Consider the following 16,747-nt stretch of genomic DNA (forward strand, 5'->3'; position numbering starts at 1 on the left):
GTTATTACCTTATTGTATGTTGTTAGGAAAGTTCTACATCGCAAAATATTTCGATTTTCAGAATAAAGTATTTTTTGTTTGTAAAAAGTATACCCTAAAATAGTCAACCAAACACCTCGAATTAAGCAAAACCTCGGACTTTTGGGACTCGAATTTTCGAGACTCTACTATACTTAAAAAGTATAAATCAATTTATTTGGAAATGTTTCAAGTAGATATCTTAAACTTGGAGGATTTATAGATTCCCATAATATTTCTTTACAACAAACAAATTTAAAAATTTAAAAGAAAATTCAAAGTTTTGAGCAACTTTGGAGTTTTTTGAGGGTCATACAAATGCATGTGTAAGCCTCTGAATAAGCTGAACCTTTTCACTTCTGGTATTTTAAAATTTGAGTTATTTAATCTCCTCCCACCTTTTTTTTTTACATTACATAAAACCCTGATTTTACTCGGATTTGATAGTATACTGTTTAAGATTTGATGTCTTTATTTTATTTTATGAGGATAAGTTTTGGTTTCATATGGAGGCGGCATTGCAAACCAGATAAAATGCATCCCTCTTTTAAAATCAAAACACATGAGATTACAAATAACATGAAATAAACTACAGTTTGGCGTGCTAATGATCGAGTTTTGGTCTCTGCAGACATTTTTTCTGATTGTTTTCGGAGCTCTTTCCAGAAGTAAAGCTATTAAACTCGCACAAGTAGGAGCTCACTGGAAGAAGAGCTTTTAAACGTGACAAAGGAGGATGAAACGAATGAGGATACCAACATCGATGGAACACTACCAAAAACTTTCGCAGTAAAGATCTTGAGCCTTTCCTTGACAATGGCAGATGATCTTTTTGATTTTTAATGAATGAAGATCCTGTCATGGAAGTGACACGAGTGATCATGGATGCGTTAGTGCCCTACAAAGAATCAACACTTTTAAAAATAAACACTAAGTGAATTCATGTTTTCTTTATGTCAGATGTAACAAAATAACAACATGTTAAATGCATTACAGTAAAACCTCGTAAAGTCGTCATTCAAGGGACCAAAAATTTTTGACCACTTATGCGGAGTGATTACTTATGTGGAGTGGGAAGTTAAGGAAGAAAAGAAAATCCTTACAAATATTCATAAAGAGCAGTAGAATTCTGTGAGAAAAACAATAGCTTATGTAATCAATGTCTATAAATTAGTGAAAATATTAAAAAGGAGGAAAAATACTAAGGATAGTTACTTTGTTTCATTTTCTCTTACTTATACATTACTAAATAACAACTTATTTTAATGTAGTTACAGTACATTAATACAATCCTTCAATGTTGACTCATGAAGTTGTTGCTTACGGAAAAGAACTCTTTTAACATACGTCAAGCTTTAAATTCTGTGTTTGTAGTTCTTTGAACAGATGTTAAATACTGACTAACTTTCTCCAGGTATTAGATTTTGTATGTCTTGCTGAAAGGAGTTTGATTGGCACTCGGCAGAGTCACAGCAAGAAATATAATACCTTGAACGACGAGAACGGAGGATCGAGATTTCAAGGTAAAATGACTATCAAACAGCCTTTCAACTAGGTCCGATACTATTTTCTAAGATCCGATAAGGAAAAGGAATTTTAGAAAACAATTTTTGAGCGACTAGTTAACCGGGTAAAATTAAATTCGGTGACCAGTAAAGGAGGATCATTTTACCTTACTGTGAATGAGATCTTTTCGGGACCAAAGAAAAACGGCCAAAACTTAACTGGTCGACTACTTATTGAGGATTCACGGTATATATTCATCTATCACTAGAATGAAGTTTTTTTAAATCTATAGTACCTAACCCCATTTTTGTGGAACGCAACCCCACATAAAAGGAGGGTCTACTGTATATCCCCATAATTATTATACATTATTTACTTTGTTTTCAATTCTCTTCAGTTTCTTAATGAAACTGAAGACTCATTCACAAAAATCTAGCACTTTTAGTCCCCTTTCTACTGCAGAGTTCATATGTTTATCAAGGAATTACTGATGGGAAAAATATGGTAAATGGTTGTAAAACTTTCAAAATAATCTTAATCAACTAATAAGAATGAATATAAAAATGATCTTACTTTACTTTTGATGAGAAATCTTCGAAAATATCACAAAATATATGCCAAATATCATAAATTTGTTTTGGCAAAATTAAAGCTAAAGTTTGATATTCTTCATTTGACTTTTCAAATGCATCAATGCGAGCCTTAATAAGTTCAAACAACCCCTGTGAAATAAATGAATAAAACCAAATGATTAAATTAAAATTTTTTCTCTGCTAAAATCATAAAGGAAAGGTATAACTCATGATTTCAAAGATATAAAAGTTTAACATCTAACAGTTAATTCACAAAACCATAAATTGGATTGTGGTTATAATTCATAAATACATAGAAAGGAATGTGTGAATGCATGCATACTTAGAAATAAATGGGAGAGGCAAAATTTTTCTTGGCAAAGAAAGATAAATAAATAAATGAAATAGGAAAGTCTAAATATAGATTTGCATTTATTAAGTCAAAATATGTGCAGTAATCTACGTTCAGTTAAGTATCGGTGAAAGTTTAGCTCAAAAAGAGAAAACATTGAAATGTTATGTATCCATTGTTGATAGATGAGTATTTTTCCCACAATTATACTTACCAGATAATGATCAGTGTGTTTGTGGGAAACAAATATGCATGATATATTTTTAAGCATTACATTTGATTTATCCACTCCATAGTATCGAACCATTTGCATCAGAGAGCCTTCTCCACAGTCCAAAAGAACAGTTTGGTTACGACTAAAAGAAAAAAACATTACATTGTATAAACAGTATATTTGTATGAATCTAAATATATTTTGGTCATACTAATTGTTTTCTACAGCAAATATCTCAATTAATATTTAATTTTATAGTTAAAATTTTTGAAATAATGTGAAATTTGACAATGAATCCAACACTTTTTCATTTATAAGGTGAATACACCAGCCATATAGACCAATAAGGCCAACCACCCATTTTTCTATGTATGACAGTAAAAAAGTTTTTAGAAGTTGTTTTAGAAAGTTTCGGAGCGGAATCTTAAAAACCCACTCTTTTCTTGGGGCCCTGTTCCTACCCACTAGTTCACTAGTTACTTCCTGAAATTAAAGGCATATCATTTGGCAGCTTAGAATTAATAAAATGATATCTACGATTGAAAACAAAAATTTCAAGCCAAAAGCACATTGCTAAAAGAAATTCACGTAAAAAACTATTAGCAAAATTAAGTCTTTGAGTAAGCAATAAGGCTTTTTTATAGACACTCAGGTTCTTAAAAAAAAAAAAAGGGGGGGGGGGTTTATTGCGGGATGTGGGAACGTCTCAGTATAAAAGTATTTATTTATTCCTAAGTTATATTTTTGTTTTGATTAAGTTAATAATTAATATTTGCATACATTCTTCATAAATACTTTTAAATGCTTGACATTAAATGTTTTCTATAAAAAATAGACAAAAGTAACAATTTCAAGCACAACAAATAAGACAAAACCAAATAATAATATATATTACCCAACATTAACTAAAATAGCTGAAACATTTCGAAAAGCACTGGATGTTGATGATCCTGTTCCTAAAAACACAACTTCAGGATACTCTTTTCCTTCTATAGATAAAAATAATTTCATGACTAACTATGATAGGATAAAATTGTTACATGAAATGATTGAACTATAAGGAGTAAAAAAAAAAAAAAAATTAATGAAAACTTTCATAATAAAATATAATTTCTTAAAGTAGTAATTTCATGTATATTATTGTTATACTTCTTCGTTAAATAACTTTTTTTGAGTGCCTTTACTTAAAAAATAAGGTTTCCAAATGACTTAATTTAATATTATGTACATTTATTTAAATTGACCTAAACCTAATTGTTACAGAGAAACTATGAAATAATAAGGTGAATGTGGATTTGCATTAATAGAAAATGTTCAAACCTGTTTGTTGTTTACCACTTTTTTTGTTTTAACGAGCGACATTTAGGAGGAAGGACGAATCAGCTTAGACAGTGCACAATAGATGGCAGCACCATCTATCAGCATTTTGAAATTTAGAACGAACCCAGAAGCTGAACAACTCCTAGTTTAGCACCCCCAGAAGTTTTAATTAAGTGGAGCGACTCTATGAACGTGACACAGTTAGCGTTCCCCCATCATCATCAGTGAACACAGAGGATCTTTGACCAGTTGGCATCAAACTCGGAACGCTTCAGTTACGAGCCTAACGCCTTACCGATCAGGCCACTTGAGCCTATTGTTCAAACATTAAATTGCAAAATAAACTCTTGACCAATCTAATAAAGCTATCAAAAAAGTTCCATGAGACAAAATATTTCACAGTTAAATTCTTTGACATTGAGTGGAGTAATTCTGAAATAAGCACATCATTCGCTGAGTATTACAAGTAGGTGGCGACAAATTTGGAAAAATAGAATATTGCATTTTTGTCGAAAATTTTTGTGCAAAGGAAGGCATAAATGCTTTTAATGAAGTAAAATGTGCTTTTAATAAAGTAACATTTAAATCAAATCATCATGCTCCACCAAAAATCGTAAAAAAAAAAACATTAATTTGTCAGTTTTCTTCAAAGCAGAAAAATGGAAAAAAAAAATTTTTTTTTTTCAAGTATCCTATTTGTACCATTCCCTTATGATATAACTAACATGGTGCTAAACATAGTTTTTATTAAAGTACTTTCTCTAGCCATGTTAAAAGTAGTTTTAAATTTTAAAATTAACATGTCTTAACTAGATTAGGAACATAAAAAGAATGCATTTTCTTCAGAGCTAAATATGTTTTTTAAACAGTATTTACACTAGTTATGTACATAGAATAGTTAATTACTAGATTGTTAGGAACATGTGAATGTAGTGCGTGCGCTCTTATCAAAGCATCCCCTTTTCAATTCATTCCTTCATTTGTTCACAGGATGAACATGTTCTAATTAGATTGTGAATATAAATAACATTGCATCGTAAACAAATCCTTGAAATTTAGTCTATGAGAAAATTTCTCTTAATTTCTTTTGTTTGGCAGGACTAGGTTTATATTCTTCTACAAAGAACAATGTTTGAATTAGAATTTTTTAAATTTAATGCAATAATAATATAAGCAATGATTGGCATTTCTTCTTTACTAATAATAAAGCTCAAAGTCTCTCTGTCTGGATGTCTAGATCTCTGTGACGTGCATAACGCCTAGATTGTTCACCGATTTTCAAGAAATTTGGCATAAAGTTAGTTTGTAGCATGGGAGTATGCACCTCGAAGCGATTTTTCGAAAATTCTATTTTGTTCTTTTTCTATTTCAATTTTAAGAACATTTTCCAGAGCAAAATTATCATAAGATGGACGAGTAAATTACGAAATTATTATGACGTGGAATGGGAAGAGAGAATGAACATAGCGAATTGGCGAGAAATTCATTATCTATTATTTGTGAATATACAGGCGAGCCAATTGACCTTTTAATTTTCTACTACGGGCAAAGCTGTGTGGGTACCACTGGTTTATAATAAAGTTATAAAAAATGAGAATAAGCAAGGAAAGCTACCTAGTAATATGTATTCTTCAGAAGTTAATTTTTATTCCATGACAAATTCTCATGACCGATATGGAATTAAATTTGTTGATTATGAGAATTTGTCAAGGCATAAGAATAAACTGTAAGACGAGCAAACAAGCATAATTACTTTTTGAATGAACACTTTAAGAACTTTTTAAAGGTACATATTCAAACAAAAATGGTCTTTCAATTCACAAAATAAAATAACATTACCCTTAAGAGAGTTGCATTTCAGAGCAGAATACAAATCATTCAATTTTTCTTCAACTCCTGGAAGTTCTTTAACTGACTGAATATAATCTTCATAATTAAAACCTATAACATTGGACCTTCACAGAGTGGAAAAAAAAAAAAAGAAAAAAAAATTTAGTTTTGTGACTGAAATAAAAGTTTTATTTATATTAACTATTTGGAAAACACTAATAGTTCTTAAATACTAACCAATGTAACTTTTTCTCTGGCCGAACATGTAGTTGAAGCATTGCAGGGGACTGAATTACTGAGAAAGGGGCATTCAAGAAAGAAGAAGAGGAAGGCTAAAAGTTACAAAAAAAAAAAAAAAAAAAAAAAAATCCAGATAAATATAAAAAGGTAGGTATATTTGTCACTATTTTAACACACTTTTTATTTAAAATAGAAAAAATAGCATTTATAATATCTCAGTGTTTTCAAAGAACTTTATACCACCCTGTTAAGTTAGATTTTGTATTTTTTCAATTGTATTTTTTTGGCTTCAAACTTTCAATATCTTAACTCTGCATCATATTTTCACCATTTTTGCAACTGGAAGTATGTATCTAGGACTAATGGTTACGAAAATAGAGGTCTTTCAAGTTAAATGGGGACACACTATGTAGTAAACATTTTATATCAAGCACATATTTTCAATACATAAGCATAAAAACGTAGGAAAAATAAAATGTAGAGCAAGACTACAAATACCCACTCAATTTAATTAATGAACTAACTAAGGCTCTGAACATAAACAAAACTGAAAATAAAAACTATTACAATTAAAAAATAGTTTTTTTGCATTACAAACAAAATGTTTCACTTTTCAATCACTGAAAAATAAAATAGAAGCATTTATATTCAAAATTAAGAATTAAATTAAAAAAAATATAGATACCTCTATAATGATTTGCTTAAAAAATATAACCGTTTACAGCCCATTCTTTTGTATGGAGAAAAAATGCGTTTTAACAGAACTTTTATTGAATCAGGCCTTTCAAAAATCATGAAAGAGAACAACAGAAAAATGTTTCCCATGTCTCATAAACATTTTTTTGAAATTTTTAATAAAAAAAATTATTGAATCAATTCATATTATTTTCATACTCATTTTTGTTTTTAGTGACATTTTTAAGGGATATTAAACTTTCTTTCATGTTATTTTTGTCTTTAAAAACTCTTTTAAGAGAAAATTTGTCAAAAAAGTTAAAACACACTTCTGCTGTGCATAGTTTTTGTTATTTATACAAAAGAAAAAAAAATGAACAAAATTAATATAATTTTTAGCCTCAATGCTAAAGATTTAATCAGAATTCAAAAATTTCTCTCAACCAACAAGGTTCATGGTTACCCTACTTTCATATTTTTTCTTGTTGCCCCCACCCCCTCCTTAGTGATATTTACATGCCAGACTTGTTTTGTAAATCTCAAGGGGGCATGTGGTCCAAATTTATACCAAAGAAATACAGAGAAAATTTCACTTTTTTTTCTTTAAAGAAACTAAGAGAATTATAACAATGAACTACTATACTTACATTTTCTTTTTCTCGTAACAAGCTAAATATCTTTGGATGCAAAAGATGTAAAACATTTTGAATTTTAAGAACAGTCTCACTACTGGCAGTTGCATTGTCATTATTTAAAAGGAAATGTTGCGAATTTTGATGAAACCTATCAAAAGAGTTTTGAAAAATTAACTTTAAAATTCATGAATAACTTTAAATGTTACATTCAATTTCACATAAAGTAAATAATCAAGTAAGTAAGTTAACTTTAATATTGGAGTTTAAAACGAAAATTTGACTTCATTAACACTTGAAATAAAGAAGGTAGCTGTGTGGTCCCTCTCCATATCTATGGTCAAGGGCTGTCCATAAATTATGTTACTTTTTGCAACATATTTGACACCTTTCCCGCCCTTTGTCAGTGTCACACTTCCCCTTACCCTTTGTCACATCATGCTATATTGCATACACATCTTGTTATAAAAAATCTGTAATGTCACACTTCTTATCACCCTCCCCCCCCCCCTTTGTCAAATTGTCACCAATTTCACAAATCTTTTCCCTCTTCAAAGTGTGACCTTTTTTATGGTAACTCCTTTAATATTTTGAAAAAAAAAATATTGACCATAATGCAGGTTTCTGACTTTTCATAGTAACCTGACCCTATTTTAGTGCTTATTTAATCGTATACATTAGCCTTTTACGAGGGGCAGCTCAAAAGTGATTTAAATGGAGTATCAGAAAATAACAAAAATTAAATATGCTATAAGTTATTTTTCAAATATCAATTTATTAATTAAATATTTTCTTTATTTCATTTATTTATCTCTTTTAAGGTAAACAACTCAATAACATTTTCATTAAATTTAAGTGTACCATTCATCATGCTTTTTTCAATCAAGAGCGCTGTTGGAGTGATTACACTGTCTTTACTTCACTCGTAGTTCCTCTTAAAAGTAGTGTTTAAATCACTTTGATGCATGAAAATTAAAACAGAAAAAGCTATTTTCCTCCTCAAACTTTTGGTATGTCAACCAAATCCTTTTAAGATTAATAAAGTTAGTAAGTTAGTTTTACTAACACAAAATTATGACAATATCAGGAAAACTAAGCAGAGAGCTAAAACATCAAAAGAATTTAATAAGTAGCAAAACATGGCTTAATATAGGCACTAACACACTAAATATTTTTTTCTTTAATAGTCGATGCACCTTTCTGAAACTTTATACGATTATTATTATTTATTTTTTTTCCAATGGCACATTTAAAGACAGTTGAATATCAAAAGGATAACAACAAAACTATAAATGAAAACGAGCAATCCAATAGCGTTCCCAGATGGATGTCCGAGGGAGAGCAGGACATCTGGACAAATGAGGCATGTCCATTACTTCGTGGAGATCACACAAAGTGCAGAAAGGGTCAGGAACCACGTTGATACGACAGAGATGTTTTCGTAGGCAATCATGGCCAGATAATAAACAAAACATGGAGACAGATTTCATCCTAGGCCAATTAGGGACATTCAGAATCAGCTCAAACCATGGTTTATTGCTGTTGCGATTTTTGAGTTCTTCGTGAAAAGTGTCTTTAAGGATTTTCTTTATTAAGCTTTTGATGTTACTGAATGGAAGCCTAGGATTGGTTCTCTGAAGAACCGATGCTCCCTTTTTGGCCAAAAAATCAGCCATCTCATTACCTTGGATTCCAAAGTGGGCCGGAATCCACTGAAGAACAACTGTCTTATTATTTCTGGCAAGCCGGTTAAGGAGCTTCAAACAATTATCGGTGGTTAAAGTTCGGGAGTGGCTAGGTGTATCAATAGCTTGGAGTGCAACCTTTGAGTCCGTTAATACAACTGCTTTTGAAAAAGAGTCTAAATGTGCCTGGAGCTGTGACAGGGCCTGGCAAATGGCAGCAATCTTGCCATTGAAAGCTGATCTATGGTTGCCAATGGGGGTGTAAAAGGAAAAAAAGTTCACAGTAAACTACAGCATCAGTATTAACACATCCATTCGCTTTAGAGCCGTCAGTATATATTCTCAACCATTTCTCTCTGGGGTAACAGGATTCTATTGTTTCGAGAGCAAGAGCTCTTAACACTACATCATTTGTCTCCGCTTTGAACACATTCTTGATCAAATTAAGGCGAATGGGGAAACCTTTTTCAGAAATGGGGTTTATGGAGGGAGGAAATTGTTCAGTCTCATATTTTAAATCTAGTTTAGAAGAAATATCAGCTACTCCCTGAAGAAAACCTTTTTGTGATTTTAAGTTTCTCCCGCCGACCAGAGAGTCCTGGTTCCACAGGGACAGACACCCAGGGATTCTAAGTATTCTTTCCCATAGGAGAACAGCTCTTTCTTCAAAGATCATCTTTAGAGGTCTATTATCAGTGCTGAGTAACATGCAGTCAATGGGTGTTGTCTTCACTGCTCCGGTAATCAGTTGTAGAGCCTGATTTTGAAAAGTCTCACACTGTTGAAGGACTTGCTCTGATCCTGTGATCAGCGGCTCACAGCAGTAAGTAAGGATGGGTAGAATATAAGTTTTGTATGTAAAATTTAGCGTGTCTCTTGAACAACCCCATTTAGAACCCGCTTATATTTTTAGGAGATGAAGTCCTTTTATGGCACGTTGGGTGATGTCCTCCACATGGGACCCCCATGTAAGTTTTCTATCAAAACTGACGCCCAGGTATTTAAAGTTTTCAGTCAGTGGTATCTGACACCCTTTGTAGAAAATTTGAGGGTGAAAAGGTTGATGCGTCAATGAAAAAGACTCAACAAAAGTTTTATCAAGATTTACCTTCATATTATTCGAATCTGTCCAACTTTCAAGAACTAACAAAGCCTTTCCTAAAATCCCTTCTATGGTGACTTTGGCTTTGTTCTTAGGGGCTGTAGACCAAATGACAAGGTCATCAGCATAAAGCAGGCATTGCAATCCGTCAATCTTTTTCAATTCACTGATTAAATCATTGATGTATATGTTAAAAAAGTATACAGCTGGAGACTGCACCTTGCGGTAAGCCGGTCTTAAGAGCTCTGTATCTCGACAAGGAATAGTTGTATCGTGCTCTACATAATCGAGTTTTCATAAAACAATCGAACCATCTGAGCATATTGGAACGTATTCCGATGTCAGACAATTTCGCAAGGAGGTTCTCTCTCCAAATAAGGTCGTAAGCAGACTTTAGGTCAATGAAGACCGCTGAGAGAATCTGTCTTTTATCCAAAGCATCTTTTATATTCTGACTAAGCAATGAGACTTGCTGGTTGGTTGACCTAAACTTCCTGAAGCCAGCCTGTTCTTCTTCCAAGATCCCGTTGGTTTCCAAATACCAGTTCAGTCTACACATGATAATTCTCTCCATGGTCTTGCAGAGAATGCTTGTCAGGGAAATAGGTCTGTAGTTTGTCACTATACTTGGATCTAAGTCTTTTTTATGTATTGGGATGATAGTGGATTTACACCATTGAGAGGGAAAATTTTCTGAATGCCAGATGAAATTGAATAGCTTTAAGATGGTTTCATTGGCACGAGGTCCCAAGTGCGGGAGAAATTCTGCAAAAATGTTATCTTCACCTGGAGATTTTCGTGGTTTCAAACACTTCAGTGCCGAAAACAGTTCAGCTAGACCCAAAGGAGCATTAAAAATATCTGAGATGGTTGGTAGAGTACCTTCTTCTTTCATCTTGATCTTAAGATTTTTAGTATGAGTTCTCAAGAGCTGTCTCGCGTAGTTACTTTTCTGTTGAAGGCTTGAAAAGTGTTGGACAAAAGAGTTTGCGACTTTGGCATCGGAATTGATTATCCTGTCTTCGACCCAGAAAGCCTGTCTAGTACTTGTGTTCGAAGCTCCACAGTTGTTGAGGCTGGAGACAAATTTATACGCCTTTTTTCCATTCTTGCGAAAATCCAGACCCGAGAGAAAGTCATTGAAGGTGGTACGCTTCTCCTGCAAAATAGATTTTTTGAAAAGAGCGGACTGTTTTCTCCAGTTCTGTACGTCAGAAGGACCACCGTTTATTTCAGCTTTTCGCCTGAGTCTATCACGTTTGGATTTAAGTTCTCTAAGGTTATCTGACCAGAAACATCTGTAGTTCTTTACCTTACCTCTAGGGATGCATTTCTTAGCACAACAAGTAAATTTTTCCCAAATAAATCTATATAAAAGTTCAATATTTTGATTGAAATCAACTTCATTTGGCTCCAGTTCCGTATCCAAAAGAGATTCAAAAAGTTTCCAATTTGCTCTTCGGAAGTTCCAGGAGATCTTTGAGTTTGGTCTATAATTGTGCATAACTGGGAAATCAATTGTGGCCAGTATCTGTCGATGTCCTGATCCAGGATTATCTAGCACCTTTCAGCTACACAGATGGTTAATATCAGCCGACACTAAAAGTAGGTCTGGTGAGGTGCCTGTGCCATTGTAGTGCAGGTATGTGTGAGGGTCTTTTTTGTCATAGACCAAATTGAAAGTAGTTGAATTTAGTAGGTCTTCAACCGCCTCACCGGCTCGATTTCTGTCAGCATATCCCCAAAGGGTGGAATGAGCATTAAAATCACCTGTCAAAATAGATCTTCTGGTTACATTGAGGAAGGAGAAGTCTGGAATATTCCTAGGTGGCGAATAAACAGGAAAGATCTTAAAGTGTTTGCCAAATTTCCAGACATCAAGGGTAGCGATTTCACTTTTGTCTTGTCCGGAACCCATCTCTTTAAAGATTTTAAAATCCACCGTGAGGTTAGATCTAACACCAATCAAAAGGCTACTTGCAATTTGCCTAGACTATTATTAAATATGACATAAATAACACATTTTGACTACTTATTTGTAGGGGAAAAAAATCGATGTTTTTTTTAATAAAAAAGCCATATTTTTAGCAAAAAACTACCATTTCCTTAACACTTCCAGTGCATTCAGTTTTTCATAAATTTTAAAACTTTTTGTATCTATCTCTTTGTTAGAGACCAGAGAGTGATATGACTCTCGAATTTGAAAATAATTAATGAAAAACCGGTTTTATGGGTAAATGTTTGAAAATTTACCCCGAAAAAGGAGCTTTTTGCCACTTAAGTTTAATTTATAATTATTTCAAAGCCAAATATTCCATGCACTTCGAGGTTTATATCACAGTAATATGTTGAATTACCATTTTTGCAAAGTTTCAAATCTTTATAGTGAATACTTTTTTCTATAGAGCTGCTGGCATAAATAAAAACTTGAAAACGTGGTTCTGTGAAAATCCAAGAAAGAAAAAGTAAATTTCAGTTATAAGCAGTGCATTTTAGTTTAGTAAATTTCTTCTAGTTTTCTCAATAATTCACCGATTTAAAAAGGAATTGCTGATTTATAAAGAAGAACACTGAAGCTCTAAATTTCTCAAAATCTCAAAACCGATTTTTTTTTTTAATTAGGGTGTTCGCCTACTTTAAGGGAAAACTGAACTTGTGCGAACAAAATAATATCCAATGGCTCTTACTTTGTTCGAATCGAACTTGGTTGATTGTTTTTGTTCATGAAGTTGGTTTTCAAGCACATTTCTTTGCTCGTATATGCGATCGAGTAAATTTCAAGTTCTTTAAGTAATCTACAATACTCTAGCTATGTATTAGCATATCTGAAAAAAGGACTCATGTTGGGAGTTCACAAAATCTATCTGGAAGTAAATTGATCATATTGTGTTTCAATTTTCAATAAATTTATACTTTTCCTTGGCAGATAACAAAACTCATAATTAGAAAGAGCGAAGAGGCCAGAGTGCTCTTCAAAACAAAATTCTACTAAATCCTAAATGCTGTAAAAACTGCGATTTAGTCTAGTTTGACCGTGCAATTTAAAAAAAAAATTTTTTTCAGTCGATTGAAATTTCAAACGCTAAACATTGCCAAAAGCTGTTTGAAGGAGATGTAATTTTAATGCTTTGACATGTACAAATAACAACATTGTAAAGTTTTTACTTTGTGATTAGAGAAGATACATGAGGCATATGGATTCACTCAAGAAGAATTTTTGAAAGAAAGAGAGCTCAAAAAATTAAAAGCACTCAGTGCAGCCTAGTCCGTTTTCTTAAGGTAGCTATTTGCAATTTTTCTAGGGTAATTTCTTTAATAAATATTTGAACAACCTTGAGCAAATTCATTACTTTCACTGAAATTGTGGGTCGTACTTATGTTGGTTTCATTCGAGTAAACATTCCATAGGGTTAACAGTACAAAAAAACTATACACGTATGCATAAACCCATACAATATCAATACATGCAAAAATAACAATGCTCTAAAGTGACAATTACTTAATGTTACTATAGTTACTGTATTACCTGGCCATCCATTCTTGGTATTTATCTGACTTGACAATAGCAGGTGGAGAGAAATGAAATACAGCAGAAACATCAAATGCAGCATCATTTGGTAACTGATATCTTTCAAATTTTTTTTCATTCAGAAATGAATCCAAAAATTCGATGGAAGGGCAATCAACAACTAAAATGAAAATAATACAATTTTTAAAATGAAAATTTTTAAATATTTCCCGAATAATTATATATATAATAGCGAATGTTTCGAGTAATGCTGACGTCATCAACAATGAAACTTGCGCCATGGCATGATAATTTGATAATATTTTTTGGTAATATTTGACATGCAAGGAAATGCTTTATCTTGACAGGACTGAACTGGATCCGGTAACTTGACTGTTTTACTGGTAAGACTCCTTTTAGGAGAATGAAGAAAAGTAAAAATGGTCAACACTGAACGCTACTAAATTTTAGGGTTAATCCATTGAAATTGGGTTAAAATTTCAAGTATCAAAATATCACCTAACAGGCAGTTGCTTTGTTCAAATGTAGAAGCAATTTTCACCTGTCATACCTTGACAGGCGACTTTCCAGTTTGATCGGTTGAGTTCTTGACAGGTGATTTTGTTTATTGACAATGTTCATGAAATTACAAAACATGTTACCTTAATGCAATGTTCTAAACACTTGATACATTCAGTACCGAGTTCACTCCCAAAAGCGAAGAACAGAAAGAAAACGTTAATCTCTGGAAGACAATCTGGATTGGTAACATGGGGGCTCCAAAAAGGACCTATTTCCCACCCTCTTATCACACCCCCCTTTGACTGACAGTCAAAGGGGCCCCCCACGACCGTCATACTACCCAAATGTGTAAATCTGCCACTGCTAAAAGTAAAATATTTTTTGTATTCATTAGAAAGCTGTGCGATATAATGGCTAAGGTTAAAGGTCTTGAGCAGGCCTAACCTATTCCATTGCTTGGTTATGTGAAAACACATATCAAATATTTAACCATCAAAAAGAAGTAGCAAGATTAAATGTGAAAGAAGTAGAAATCATAAACTTTACCCAAGAAAATCAGGCCATTATATGGATCATTATGAACATCTGAAGAACGGATCTAAAATAAAAGTAGAAGTATATAATTCAGATATGTGAAATTAGTAATGAATTAAATAGTATTCTTGATCAGAGCAAGAAATAAGTCTTTTATAAACTAAATCATTTTATGCAAAGATTACATTAATAGAATACAATTTTTATCGAATTCTTCACAGAATAAATAAAATTATCTTACAGTAATCTTTAACGAAAAAAAAAGCATCGAATACAATTTTTTCTTGGATACCTCATAAATAAAGATTAAAATGCAAAGGAATTGATAAAAGAAGCATTGTGTTTAGAAAAATAACCCAAAACAAAATTTATGCAACCTAATACTACCGCCAAATACAATCATACAACATAATAACTACTATACATAATGCAGTAGTACCTACAAATAACGGACAGTTATGGGATTGGGAATTTTTCTTGTAATGGGGAGGCGTCCGCCTCCACTTTTAAGGAGCATTACTTTGTGAAGGTGTTGCTTTTTGAGCTTATAGCAATTAACATAATAAAAAAAATATAGCATAAAAAAATTTAGTATTACTATTGTGCACTATGAGACTTAAAACGCGTTATTCACTACATTTTATTTTAAAAGTGTAACTAATCATTTGTCTTGCAGAAAAGAAATATGATGCACATTAGGTAGGAAATTAACTTATAAAATATTCATTTAACATATTTTGAAATTTCTTTTATATTTGAAAAATCTGTTTTCCAATGAAAATATTGAAATAAAAGAAGGAAAAAAAGCTTTTTACTGTCATGTGTTTTGAAAAGTCATCCTTTTCCAGGCATTAATCCCATTCATAGATACCCCATCCACATCATCCTCCTAACTCAATCCAAAATTTCCAAATTTTAACTCTGTCCTTTAAAAGTTCCGAAAATATTATAACTTGGAAATTTTGGGAGACAATGCATAAGGAGTTTTCTTCTTCAAAATCTCCCATAACATCAATTCGTCCCTTTAATATCAATCCTTATAGATGGAATTTTTTATTGTACTTTGGCTTTTACACTAAACTAAATGGAATCAGTTTTAGAAAAGCTACACAAGGTTAATTTTATCAAACATCTACAGTGGGAAAAAAAACATCTAAAAAACAGATTTGACCAGGAAAATAGATTGGAATGGGAGAAGGCAAAGTTTCGTATGGTTTAGTAAAGCAATTAGTTAATAAGAAAGGAAAAAGGAAAAATTACTTATAAATATAATCTCTTTGCAGATGGTTAGTTTACAGAAAATTTTGTCAAAGCACTTAAAAAAAGAAACTTTTTTGTTCAAATAACTGTCTGTTATTCAGAGTATCCGTTATTCAGAGTTTGTTACATAGAATAACCTATATTAAGGAGTGGGACTCACAAAAATGTTCGTTAGAGGTGCCCACTAAAGGAGGTTTTACTGTGCAACCTACAATTGTGGAGATTTTTTTATGTGTACTATTGTTATTTGCACATTTTAAGGGAATAAATATTCAGTAAAATCAAAATGTCAAGTTTTACATGCTTCACAGAATATATCTATGTAATAGTTAGTGCTATACAGGCAGCAAAACAGCAATCAAATATTTCTTGTAAACTTGCATAAAAGGTCTGTAATGCACTGATGAAGAGTTTTGTTTTGATGGCCAAAAACAGCTGTTTGCCGAGATTTAATTCCTTGTATTGTTATCCCTTTTATTTGTACATTTACTTACAATGCCTCATTTTGCCCAAATTAGCACAAGGTTTAGACTGTTTTTATAAATTTATGTGGTTTCATTTGTATACACAAGGTTAAATTACTGAGGAAATCAACATACTATTCGTCCACATGACAATTGCACATCTTCACCATTTTTCAGTTTCAAAAGCACTGCACCACTAGATAATAAAGAGAGTATTCCATTATAAAATAATTTAATGACCTTAAAGAGTTCAAGTGGACAAAGAAATAGAACTTCAATGACAAATTACTATGAAAAAATGTAACCTCAACAA

At 32.1% G+C, this 16,747-nt stretch overlaps 1 protein-coding gene across 1 annotated transcript in view; it reads right to left on the reverse strand.

Annotated features, from left to right (window-relative positions):
- LOC129226002 (zinc phosphodiesterase ELAC protein 2-like) overlaps positions 1 to 16,747 on the reverse strand; it is a 55,153-nt gene that overhangs the window by 17,732 nt on the left and 20,674 nt on the right. Inside the window, exons 9-17 of the mRNA XM_054860575.1 lie at positions 16,570 to 16,630; positions 14,723 to 14,774; positions 13,673 to 13,835; positions 7,375 to 7,510; positions 6,050 to 6,144; positions 5,822 to 5,937; positions 3,558 to 3,651; positions 2,663 to 2,804; positions 2,098 to 2,246 (exon numbers count right to left, since the gene is read on the reverse strand). Coding sequence (XP_054716550.1) covers positions 2,098 to 2,246; positions 2,663 to 2,804; positions 3,558 to 3,651; positions 5,822 to 5,937; positions 6,050 to 6,144; positions 7,375 to 7,510; positions 13,673 to 13,835; positions 14,723 to 14,774; positions 16,570 to 16,630 — 1,008 coding nt within the window. The remainder of the gene's footprint in view (positions 1 to 2,097; positions 2,247 to 2,662; positions 2,805 to 3,557; positions 3,652 to 5,821; positions 5,938 to 6,049; positions 6,145 to 7,374; positions 7,511 to 13,672; positions 13,836 to 14,722; positions 14,775 to 16,569; positions 16,631 to 16,747) is intronic.

This window comes from Uloborus diversus, chromosome 7 (genome assembly GCF_026930045.1).
Source record: "Uloborus diversus isolate 005 chromosome 7, Udiv.v.3.1, whole genome shotgun sequence".
Taxonomy (NCBI): domain Eukaryota; kingdom Metazoa; phylum Arthropoda; class Arachnida; order Araneae; family Uloboridae; genus Uloborus; species Uloborus diversus.